Source organism: Phoca vitulina, unplaced genomic scaffold, assembly GCF_004348235.1.
Source record: "Phoca vitulina isolate PV1807 unplaced genomic scaffold, GSC_HSeal_1.0 scaffold51, whole genome shotgun sequence".
In the NCBI taxonomy this organism is placed as follows: domain Eukaryota; kingdom Metazoa; phylum Chordata; class Mammalia; order Carnivora; family Phocidae; genus Phoca; species Phoca vitulina.
The window spans coordinates 11234612-11247380 of record NW_022589754.1 but is presented as its reverse complement, the minus strand read 5'-3'; the positions used below and the strand labels follow the sequence as shown (position 1 = coordinate 11247380).

General features: G+C 39.4%; 1 protein-coding gene across 1 annotated transcript in view; it reads left to right on the top strand.

Annotated features, from left to right (window-relative positions):
• SLC16A2 (solute carrier family 16 member 2) overlaps positions 1–12769 on the top strand; it is a 127638-nt gene that overhangs the window by 102931 nt on the left and 11938 nt on the right. Inside the window, exon 2 of the mRNA XM_032387835.1 lies at positions 11077–11221. Within this exon, the coding sequence (XP_032243726.1) occupies positions 11077–11221 (145 nt within the window). The remainder of the gene's footprint in view (positions 1–11076; positions 11222–12769) is intronic.

Below are 12769 nucleotides of genomic sequence, written 5' to 3'. Positions count from 1 at the left end.
AGTTCTGGTGGAGGAGGTGTCCAGTCTCATTTCATAAGCAGACCAGAGGACACCTAGTTGAAACTTACCACATTCAGGCCAGGGACCAAACACTGCCCACAGCAGGCAAGAAGAACCTCTGCAGAGGACTCGCCTGAGGACAGAGCAGCCAAAACACAATAGCAGAGCACATGCGGTGCACACCAGAGACACTTCCTGAAGTACCAGGCCCTGGGCATTAATGACCCCTTCCTCACAAGATCATTACTTTCTGGAGCAGGAGACATAACTGGCTTTTCTAACACAAAGAAGAAGGCAGAGATTTAGACAAAATGCAAAGACAGAGGAATTTATCCCAAATGAAAGAAGATAAGGCCACGGCCAGAGATCTAACTGAAACAGATGTAAGTAACATGCCTGATGGAGAATTTAAAGCAACAATCGTAAGGATACACACTGTGCTTGAGAAAAGAAAGAAGACATCAGGGAAACCTTTACCACAGAGATAAAAGGGTTAAAAAAAGAATCAGTCAGAGATGAAGAGTACAATAAATGTGATTGAAAACAGGCTTGATGCAATGAACAGCAGGCTGGAAGAAGGAGAAGAATGAATTAGTGACCTGGAAAACAAAGTAATGAAAAGTAATGAAGCTTAACAAAAGAGGGAAAGAAGAATTATGCAACACAAGGATAGACTTAGGCAACTCAATGGCTCCCTCAAATGTAATAACATTTGTATTGTAGGAGTCTCAGAAGAAAAAGAGAGAGAAAAGGGTAAGAAAATTTATTTGAAGAAATAATAGCTGAAAACTTCCCTAATCTGGGAAAGGGAACAGATATCCACATCCAGGAGGCAGGGAGAACTCTCATCAAAATCAACAAAAGGAGGCCAACACCAAGACATTTTAATTAAATTGGTAAAATATTGTGATAAAGAAAAAAATCTTAAAAGCATCAAGATAAAAGAAGGCCTTAACTTACAGGGGGAAACCTGGGAAGCTAGCTGGGGATTTCTCAACAGAAACTTGGCAAACCAGAAGAAAGTGGCTTGATATATTCTAAGTGCTGAATGGGAAAAATGTGCAGTCAAGAATACTCTATACAGCAAAGCTATCATTTAAACTAGAAGGAGAAGTAGAGGGTTTCCCAGATAAACAAAAACTAAAGGAGTTCATGACCACTAAACCAGTCCTACAAGAAATATTAAAACGGAGGCTTTGAGCACAAAGGAGAGACCAAAAGTAACAAAAGCAAGAAAGGATCAGAGAAAATCTCAGGAAAACATGACAAAACAAGTAATAAAATGGTAATAAATACATATCTATCAGTAATTACTGTGAATGTAAGTGGACTAAACACTCCAGTCAAAAGACATAGGGTGTCAGAATGAATAATAATTTAAAAAGACCCATCTGTATGCTGCCAACAAGAGACTCATTTTAGAGCTAAAGACACCTGCAGATTGAAAGTGAGGGGATGGAGAAACATTTATCATACAAATGGATATCAAAAGAAAGCTGGAGTAGCACTACTTATATCGGACAAACTGGACTTTAAAACAAAGACTGTAACAAGAGACAAAGTACAGCACTGTGTAATCATAAAGGGGACAATCCAAAAAGAAGATCTAACAACAGTAAATATTTATGCACACAACATGGGAGCACCCAAATCAATAAAACAATTAATGACAAACATAAAGGAACTAGTTGATAATAATATAATAATAGTAGGGGACATTAACACCCCACTTACATCAACGGACAAATCATCTAAGCAGAAAATCAACAAGGAAACAATAGCTTTGAATGACACACTGGACCAAACGGACTTAATAGATATATTCAGAACATTCCATGCTAAAACAGCAGAATACACATTCTTTTCTCTTCTCTCTATTTTTAAAGTTTTTATTTATTTATTTGACATATATATAGAGAGAGAGCACAAGCAGAGGGAGTAGCAGGCAGAGGGAGAAGCAGGCTCCTGCTGAGCAGGGAGCCTGATGCAGGGCTCAATCCCAGGACCCTGGGATCATGACCTGAGCCAAAGGCAGACACTTAACTGACTGAGCTACCCAGGCGCCCCTACACATTCTTTTTTTTTTTTTAAGATTTTATTTATTTATTTGACACAGAGAGAGATAGCGAGAGCAGGAACACAAGCAGGGGGAGTGGGAGAGGGAGAAGCAGGCTTCCCGCCGAGCAGGGAGCCCAATGTGGGACTTGATCCCAGGACCCTGGGATCATGACCTGAGCCGAAGGCAGACGCTTAATGACTGAGCCACCCAGGCGCCCTACACATTCTTTTCAAGTGCACATGGACATTCTCCAGAATAGAGCACATATTAGGTCACAAAACAGGCCTCAACAAATACAAAAAGATTAAAGTTGTACCATGCAGCTTTTCTGACCAAAATGCTATGAAACTAGAAGAAAATCACAAGAAAAAATTTGGAAAGACCACAAATACAGGGAGGTTAAACAACATGCTACTAAACAATAAATGTATCCACCAGAAAATCAAAGAAGAAATTAAAAAAAATACATAGAAACAAATTAAAATGAAAATACAATTGTCCAAAACCTTTGGGATGCAGCAAAAGTGGTCCTAAGAAGGCAGTATATAGTATTACAGGCCTACCTCAAGAAGCAAGAAAAATTTCAAAGCAACAACCTAACCTTACACCTAAAAGAGCTAGTAAAAGAACAGGTGAAGCCTAAAGGCAGCAGAAGGAAGGAAATAATAATGATTAGAGCAGAAATAAATGATATAGAAACTAAGAAAATAATAGAACAGATCAATGAAACCAGGAGCTGGTTCTTTGAAAAAATTAATAAAATTGGTAAACCTCTAGCCAGACTTATCAAAAAGACAGGAGAAAGGACCCAAATTAATAAAACCACAAATGAGAGAGGAGAAAGAACAACCAACACCACAGAAATCCAAACAATTAGAATATTATGAAAAACTATATGCCAACAAATTAGACAACCTGGAAGAAATGGGTAAATTCCTAGAAACATATAAACTATCAAAACTGTTAGAGGAAGAAATAGAAAACTTGAACAGACTGATAGTCTGCAAAGAAATTGAATCAGTCATCAAAAACTCCCAACATATGGAAGTCTGGGACCAGACAGCTTCATGTGCAAATTCTACCACTTATAGAACAGTTAATATCTATTCTTCTCAAACTATTCCAAAAAATAGAAAAGGAAGGAAAACTTCCAAATTCATTCTATGAAGCCAGCATTACTCTGATACCAAAACCAGATAAAGACATCACTAAAAAAAAGAACTACAGGTCAATATCCCTGCTGAACACAGATGCAAAAATTCTTAAAAAAATACTGGCAAACTGAATCCAGCAATACAGTAAAAGAATCATTCACCATGATCAAGTGGGACTTACTCCTGGGTTGCAAGAATAGTTCAATATTTGCAAATCAACGTGATACACCACATTAGTAAAAGAAAGGATAAGAACCATGTGATCATTTCAATAGATGCAGAAAAGGCATTCAATAAAGTACAATATCCATTCTTGATAAAAATCCTCAACAAAGTAGGTTTAGAGGGAACATATATATCTCAACATAATAAAGGCCATATATGAGAAGCCCAAAGGTAACATAATACTCAATGGGGAAAACCTGAAAGCTTTTCCTCTATGGTCAGGAAGAAGACAGGGATGTCCACTCTCACCACTGTTATTTAACATAGTACTGGAAGTCCTAGCCACAGCAATCAGACAACAAAAAGAAATAAAAGGCATCCAAATTGTCAAGGAGGAAGTAAAACTTTCACTATTTCCACATGACATGAACTTATATATAGAAAACACAAAAGACTCTACCAAAAAAAACTGCTAGAACTGATAAATGAATTCAATAAAGTCACAGGATAGAAAATCAGTGTACAGAAATCTGTTGCATTTCTATAGACCAATAATAAAGTAGCAGAAATGGAAATAAAGAAATCTGTGCCAGGACACTTGGGTGGCTCAGTCAGTTAAACGTCTGCCTTCAGCTCAGGTCATGATCTCAGGGTCCTGAGATTGGGTCCTGCATCGGGCTCCTTGATCAGCAGGGAGTCTGCTTCTCCCTCTCCCCCACCTGCCACTCCACCTGCCTGTGCTCGTTCTCTCTCTCTATCTCTCCCTCTGAAAAATAAATAAATAAAATCTTTTAAAAAAAATCAATGCCATTTACAATTGCACCAGAAACAATAAGATATATGGGAGTAAACCAAACCAAAGAGGTAAAAGACCTGTACTCTGTAAACTATAAAACACTGATGAAAGAAACTGAAAAGGACACCAAGAAATGGAAAGACATTCCATGCTCATGGATTGGAAGAACAAATACTGTTAAAATGTCTATCTTACCCAAAGCAATCTACACATTTAATACAGTTCCTATCAAAATATCACCAGCATTTTACACAAGAGCTAGAATAAACAATCCTAAAATTTGTACAGAACTACAAAAGACCCCAAACAGCCAAAGCAACCTTGAAAAAAAAAAGTGAAGCTGGGGCATCACAATTTCGGACTTCAAGTTATATCACAAATCTGTAGTGATCAAAACAGTATGGTACTGGTGCAAAAACAGACACATAGATGAATGGAATGGAATAGAAAACCCAGAAATGAACCCTCAACTATATGATCAATTAATCTTCGACAAAACAGGAATATCCAATGGGAAAAAGACAACAGTGGTGTTGGGAAAACTGGACAGTAACATGCAAAAGAATGAAACTGGACCACTTTGTTACACCATAGCAAAAAATAAATTTAAAATGGATTAAAGACCTAAATGTGAGGGGCATCTGGGTGGCTCAGTCGGCTAAGCATCCACTCTTGATTTTGGCTCAAGTCATGATCTCAAGCCCTGCATCTGGCTCCATGCTGGGCATGGAGCCTACTTAAGATTCTCTCTCTCCCTTTCCTTCTGCTGCTCTGCCCTCTAAAAAAAGACCTATATGTGAGAGAGAGAGGCAAACCAAGAAACAGATTCTTAACTATAGAGAACAAACTGATGGTTACAAGATGATGTAGGGGTGCCTAGGTGGCTCAGTTGGTTAAGCATCTGCCTTTGGCTCAGGTCATGATCCCAGGGTCCTGGGATCTAGCCCTGTGTTGGGCTCCCTGCTCAGCAGGGAGCCTGATTCTCCCTCTCCTGCTCTCCCTGCTTGTGCTCGCTATCTCTCTCTCTCTGTCAAATAAATAAATAAAATCTTAAAAAAAAAGAAGACGTGGGTGGGGGAATGGGTTAAATAGGTGATGGGTATTAAGGAGTGAACTTGTGATGAGCACCAGGTGTTGTATGGAATTGTTGAATCAGTATATTGTGTACCTGAAACTAATATTACACTGTATGTTAACTAACTGGAATTTAAATAGAAACTTAAAAAAAGAGAAAATACACAGATGAGAAAAAACCATACAAAGAGGTACTCAACTTCATATGTCATCAAGGAAATGCAAATGAAAAGAACAATGACCAAATTATGGAAAGAGTTCAGATGTATGTATGTGTGTGTATATATCTATATCTATATCTATATATCTATATCTATATATCACATCTTCTTTATCCATTTATCTGTCGATGGACATCATTTTATATATATATATATATATATATATATATATATATAGTATATATATGTAATGGAATATTAGCCATCAAAAAGAATGAAATCTTGCCATTTGCAATGATATGGACGTAACAGGAGAGCATTAAGCTAAGCAAAATAAGTTGGTCAGAGAAAGACAAATACCATATGATTTCACCCGTATGTGGAATTTACGAAATAAACCAGATGAACATAGGGGAAGGGAAGGAAAAATATAAAAGACAAAAACAGAGAGTGAGGCAAACCATAAGAGACTCTTAACTATAGGGAACAAACTGAGGGCTGCTGGAGGGGAGGTGGGTAGGGAGATGGGGTAACTGGGTGATGAGCGTTATTAAGGAGGGCACCTGAAGTAATGGGCATTGGGTGTTGTATGCAACTGATGAATCACTGAATTCTATGTCTGAAACTAATTAATACACTATATGTTAATTAAATTGAATTTAAATTAAAAAAATTAAAAAAAAATGACATACCACTACATACCTATCAGAATGGCCAAAGTCTGGAACACTGACAACACCAAATGCCAGAAGGATGTGGAGCAACAAGAACTCTCACTTATTGCCAGTGGGAACGGAAAATGGTACAGCCACTTTGGAAGACAGTTTGGCAGTTTCTTACAAAATTAAACATATGATCTAACAATTGAGCTCCTTAGTATTTAACCAAATATATCAAATATGTATGTCCACACAAAAATTTGTACACAAATGTTTCTAGCAGCTTTATTCATATTTGCCAAAATGTGGAAGCAACCAAGATGTCCTTCAGTTCAGTAGGTGAGTTGATAAATAAACTGTGGTACAGCCAGACAATGGAACATTATTCAATGCTAAAAATGAAATGAGCTATTGAGCCATGAAAAGGCATGGAGAAACCTTAAATGCATATTACTAAGTGAAGGAAGCCAATCTGAAAAGACTACACACTGTATGACTCCAACTATGTAACATTCTGGAAAAGGCAAAACTATGAAGACAGTAAAAAGATCAGTGGTTGCCAGATGTTGGAAGGGTGAGGCAGGATGAATAAGTGGAGCACAGGATTTTTAGGGCAGTGAAAATATTCTGTATGATCCATAATGATGGACACATGTCATTAACCAGAAAAATGCTATATCAAATATAATTTAAACTTTCTTTGACTGTACAAAAGTTACCCTCAAGCCCAGTCCTCAGTTTTCATTGTATTGTAGATATTCAGAAGGGCCAAATAATCATGAGTTCTAGTTGATTAAATGTCAGCAAGATGATTTAGTTAATGTAGTATTTTCCTCTTTGACAATACACTAGAACTATTTTTTTTTAAATCCTTCCAGAATAAAAATACATACATCATAAATGAGATCTCCCACTGGCACTTTCTGCTTCCCTGCCCTCTCTCCTTTTTTTTTTTTATAACATCAAATTTGTTGAGGTATAATTTACTATGGTAATATTCACCCTTTTTATATGCTCAGTCCTATGAACTCCATACTAGAGTTAAAATATATAACATTTCATCACTCCAGAAAGTTCCCTCATGCTCCCCTGTAATGAATCCTCTCCCTACCCCCACATCCTTCCTCCTGGTACTCACTGATCTATTTTTCTGTCCCCATAGTTTTGCCTTTCCAGAATTTTATATAAATAAAATCATTTGTGTCTGGTTTATTTAACTTCATGTAATGACTTTGAGAATTGTTGAAGTTTTTGCTGTTATCAATAGGTCATTCCTGTTTATTGCAGAGTTGTAATCTATTGTATTAATGTATACCCACTTATCCATTTACTGGTTGAAGTACATTCTGAGTTATTGCCAGGTTTTGGCAGTTATTAAAAAAAAGCTGCTGAGTAATATTCCATTGTATATATATATATGCCATATCTTCTTTATCCATTCATCAGTCGATGGATATTTGGGCTCTCTCCATTTTTTGGCTATTGTAGATAATGCTGCTATAAACATCGGGGTGCATGTGTCCCTTTGAATTTGTATTTTTGTATCCTTTGGGTAAATACCTAGTACTGCAATTGCTGGATCTTAGGGTAGGTATATTTTTAACTTTTTGAGGAACTTCCGTACTGTTCTCCAGAGTGGCTGTACCAGTTTGCGTACCCACCAACAGTGCAAGAGGTTTCCCCTTTCTCCGCATCCTTGCCAACACCTGTTGTTCGTTGTGTTGCTAATTTTAGCCATCCTGACAGGTGTGAGATGGTGTCTTATCGTGGTTTTGATTTGGAGTTCCCTGATGAGTGATGTTGAGCAGTTTTTCATGTGTCTGTTTGGCCATCTGGATGTCTTTTTTTAATGATAGAGAACAAACTGAGGGTTGATGGAGGGAGGTGGGTTGGGGATGGGTTAGACGGATGATGGGGATTAAGGAGGGCATGTGTTATGATGAGCACCGGGTGTTGTATGTAATGATGAATTATGAATTCTACTCCAGAAACCAATATTGCACTGTATGTTAACTACCTAAAATTTAAATAAAATTAAAAAAAAAACAAGAACCAAAGCAAAACAAAAAAAGCTGCTATGAACATCTAGGTATAGGTTTTTGTGTAAACATAAGTTTTCATTTATCTTGGGGAAATACCTAGGAGTGGGATTACAAGGTCATGTGGTAATTGTACGTTGAACTTCATAAGAATCTGCCAAACTGTTTTCCAAAGTTGGTGTACCATTTTGCATTCCCACCAGCAGTGTATGAGATTTCCAGTTCCTCTCCATCCTCTCCAGTAGTAGGCATTGTGATTTCTTAAAAACCTTTTTAGTGGGTATGTAGGGGTATCTCACTGTGGCTTTAATATGCATTTCTTGAATGATTAATGATATTGAGCATATTTTCATGTGCTTAATTGTCATTCATAGTGTGTGTATATGTGTGAAATGTCTGTTCACATCTTTTGCCCATGTTTTAAACTGGATTGCTTGCTTTATTCTTATTGAGTTATGAGAGTCAACTAACACTTGTGTTCTGGATACCAGTCTTTTTATCAGATGTGTGTGTTGTAAATATTTTTCCCAGCCTGTGGCTTGCTTTTTCATTCTGATAACAGTATTTTATGAAAGGCAGAAATTTTAAATTTTGATAAAGTCTAATGTATCAGTGTTTTTCTTTTATGGATCATACTTTTTGTTAATTTCTGTGAAATCTTTGCCTACCTAAAGGTCAGAAAGATTTTCTCCTACACTCTGTTCTGTAAGTTTTTTAGTTTTAAGTTTTACATTTAAGCCTATGATCCATTTGCATTAATTTTTGTATATGGTGTGACTATTGGTATTTATAAAGCTATCTTAAGTATGATTACATCTGATTATTATTTAAAAGAAAACTCGGAGGAAGGCACATCAGGAATTTTAATCCCCATTTTACAGATAAGAGAACAGGATTAGAGAAGTGCTGTGTGACTTGCTTAAGGTCCCACGGCTGATAAGAGGTGAAACTGCAAGATAAGAGGTAAAATTGTGATGAGAAAGTTCAGGTTTCCTGCTGTCCCAGGCCAGTACTTTTGAAGCCAGGCAGCTAGGGCTCAAGTTGGTGCCCCAGCAAAGCAAAGATTCCCAGTGGGGATCTGAGCAACCTCTTAGGCACTGAGATAAGAGACACAGATGGTGGACTAGCCTTGACCCAACTGAGACTGCATTCCTCTGACCAACTTGGGGTTCCACGATCGAAGAGAGCCAGAAACTGTCCTGGTACCTTGCTCAGGTGATACTCAGTGAATGCTTTTTGATGATGATATGAAGACTTGGAACATGTTCAGAGGAGAGCTCTGAAAGTACGGAGTTAGAAATTAAAGCTAAGGAAAAAAGTTAAGGCAACTAATATTATTTTGCCTAGAAAAGAGGCCTAAGAAGAAACTTGACAACAGCTTTTGAAGAAAAAAAAAAAAAGAGCTTTCTTTCTGAGGGGTAAGCAAAGGGAAATGGGCTGAAAGAATCTAAGTAAAATGGTAAATTTCTTCCTCCCTGGTGAGGATTGTTACAGACACTTAAGAACCTTTATAAACAGAATAAACTCTTTTTATTTGAGTTTGGAGTTAGGGATTTGCCAAACATAGGCTCTGATGAAGGATTGCATGACCTCTTGCACAGTGTCCTTAGAAATCTCTGGGTGGCTCCTAAATCTGCCTTGTGTCCTCATACAATTCTAGGAGGCCTTTGTCTGTGGACGTCCCTGCTCTTTAGTCTTAATATCTTTATAGGACTGTTCCAATGGCCAACACAAGCTTTACCTTAGCTCCTGAAGGCTTAATTAACTCCCATGCTCCTTGGCCCTGAAGCCAGGTAGAACATGCTTAAGGCTATAAATCTGGCTTAGCATGCCTGGAAGGGCCTAAAATGTTGGCTAGTCCAAATCTGATCCCGATTCTTGAATCCCCTGTTTTATATCTAGCATCTGCTTGCACACCTCCAATTATGGAAAGCTTCACTCATCCCAATAGAAGACATAATACAATGAACTTTGGACTAGGAATAAGAGGAGTTGGGTTTGAGTCCCAGCTCTGCCACTAACTTGCTGTGTGATCTTTGGTAAGTCCCTTCACATTTCTGGGCCTGTTTATCAGTAAAATGGTAGTGGAGGAATCTTTTTGTTTTAGTTTATGTTGGTTTAACTGCTGTAACAAATGGCCCTTAAAAATTCAGTGGCTTAAAGGACAAGAAGTTTGAAAGACTCCTAATTATTGGAAACAAACTGATGGTTGCTGGAGGGGAGGTGGGTGGGGGGATGGAGTAACTGGGTGATGGGCATTAAGGAGGGCACTTGATGGAATGAGCACTGGGTGTTATATGCAACTGATGAATCACTAAACTCTACCTCTGAAACTAATAATACACTATATGTGAATTAATTGAATTTAAATTTAAAAAAAGAAGTTTCTTTATTTCTTATGCAATGTCCAGGGAAGGGGTTCCAGATTGGAGAGGGAACTTTGCTCCATGTAGTTATCTAGGGGCCCAGACGGAACTGATGGCAGTTCTACCAGTCTTAATACATGGCTTGCAAAGTCACTTTGCAGTTGTAGCTCACAGGAAAGCAGAAATCTCATGGGAGTTTTTTATGGTCCTGGCCTAGAAGTGGTGTATATTATTTAACACACATCCTATTGGTCAGAATTCAGTCATATGGTCATACCAAACAGCCAAAGTAGCTGAGAAATGTAGTACAGCCATGTGGTGACTAGCTAGAAGATCCCATCATAGACTTGATCTCTAAAGGTCCCCTACCCCAGCTCTGAAGTTCTAGGTGTGCTTATTAACTAAACTCCTGGTTCTCACATTGCCCTGCTACAGGTGCTTATGGAAGCAACCTAACTTCTCTGACCATTAGGGACTAGCAGGATGGCAGTGAGGCCAATGCAATGTCCCCTGTGAAAGGCCAGAGAAGAAGAACTGAGATACCAGCTGCATCACTGGGTACCATGTTAAGCTAAGTTGTCTTTGTGCTTCTTTTCTCTGCAGCATGGGTAGGAGCCCTCTCAATGGGCATGATCTTCTTCTGCTCTCCCATTGTGAGTATATTCACTGATCGTTTGGGCTGCCGAATCACAGCAACTGCAGGGGCTGCTGTCGCTTTCATAGGCCTCCATACCAGCTCCTTTACCAGGTAAGGCTAGGAGTTGCTGGCCATTTGCTCAAGGCTTAAGGTTGGCTTCTTTCTGGGTTTCAACTAGGGACACTTCTCATTGCAGAATCCGCTGTGGCCCTTTCCATGTAGGCTCCTCAAAGACCCTGCTCCTGAGAATCATTGTCCAATGGGATTCATCTAGGTAGGGTCTACAGGACACATTGGTATACAATATCCCCAAAGAGGACCCCAGAGTTCCAAAGTGGTGGGAGAAGCCTAAGCTTGGGAGTTCATAAAGCTGGGCCTAAGTCCAGTTTTGGCCACTAAATGGCTATAGCCACTCAATGATGAGTACCATTCCCCATCTCAGTTTCTATATCTGTAACATGAGGGGATTAGACCAGATAGTCTTTTCAGGTCTCTTCCAGCTCTGCCATTCTATTCCCCTTCAATATGCCACACAACTCATGACCTCACTTGCCTTCCTGGGAATGAGCTTCTGGAGTGAACGCATGTGAAACACCTACCTTACAAGATTCCTGAGGGAATCTTATATTGGAAAAGAAGTCAGCTGAACCCAAGGCTTTTTAGCATTTCTGGCTCCTTTTCAGGTATTTCTGGCTGCCAATGTATGGATAATTTGTGAAAGAAAAAAGACCATGTCTTGGGCATGAGAAGGGATGTTTAGCAGCATCCCCCACTGGGGGTCTAGACCTAGCACCCAGCTACCCACCTAGGCCTAGGCTAACCTCAAACTCTGGTCCATTTGGTCCTACTGTCAAAACGTGGCAGTATCAGGCAAGAAGCAGGCTATAAGTTCATTCTCTGGTTTCTTTCTGCCAACCCTGCAGAAGCATGTCTGCAGGGGAGGGGAGAAATAAAAACCTTCCACCATGGCCTGAGGAATATGGGACTCCTAAAGAAGTCTGTTGACTTTCTGCCAAAGACACTTTGGAAGTTATTATACTTCCTACTTCCAATCTGCCTGGGCTGGTGTATGACAATGCTGGCCTGGAGACATGGCTAACTTGTCAGGGACTTGCTTTCTGATCTTGGCTCACCAGAGAAGAACTATGGTTATACTCTCTAGGCCTAAGGTTCCACTCGCAGTGGAGAATGATAACTGGGTTCTGCCACAACTGGGCCCTGTGAGAGGGAGCCAGCTTTCTTTATGACTTGAGCATTTCTGGCTACCCAGCCTACCTTCCAGCAGAGCTTGGATACGGCCTACAATGATTTCTTGGCTTGGTCCCATCCAACTGGGACAGAGGAGGGGAAAACCATGTCCTGCTTGGAATGTGCTCAGCCCTCCTATGGCAGCCCCCCCTCCCAAAGCCTTTCAGGATCCCTCTGGTGGTTGGCCTCATTTGCCTTCAGCAAGCTGGTGCCTGGCCCCTTGAGGGAAGGAGCTAGGCCTCAGAAGTGGCTCCAGTCTCAGCACTACACAGCAGAGCCCTGTTTTTTAATGCAGACCAGAGCAAAGTGTAAACAAATTAGCAACATACGGATCCCATTTCTCTTCCAGTACACATCGGCTCAGTTACAGAAGGGGAAGGAGCTCGGATGTATTTTTTTCTGGCACTCTTC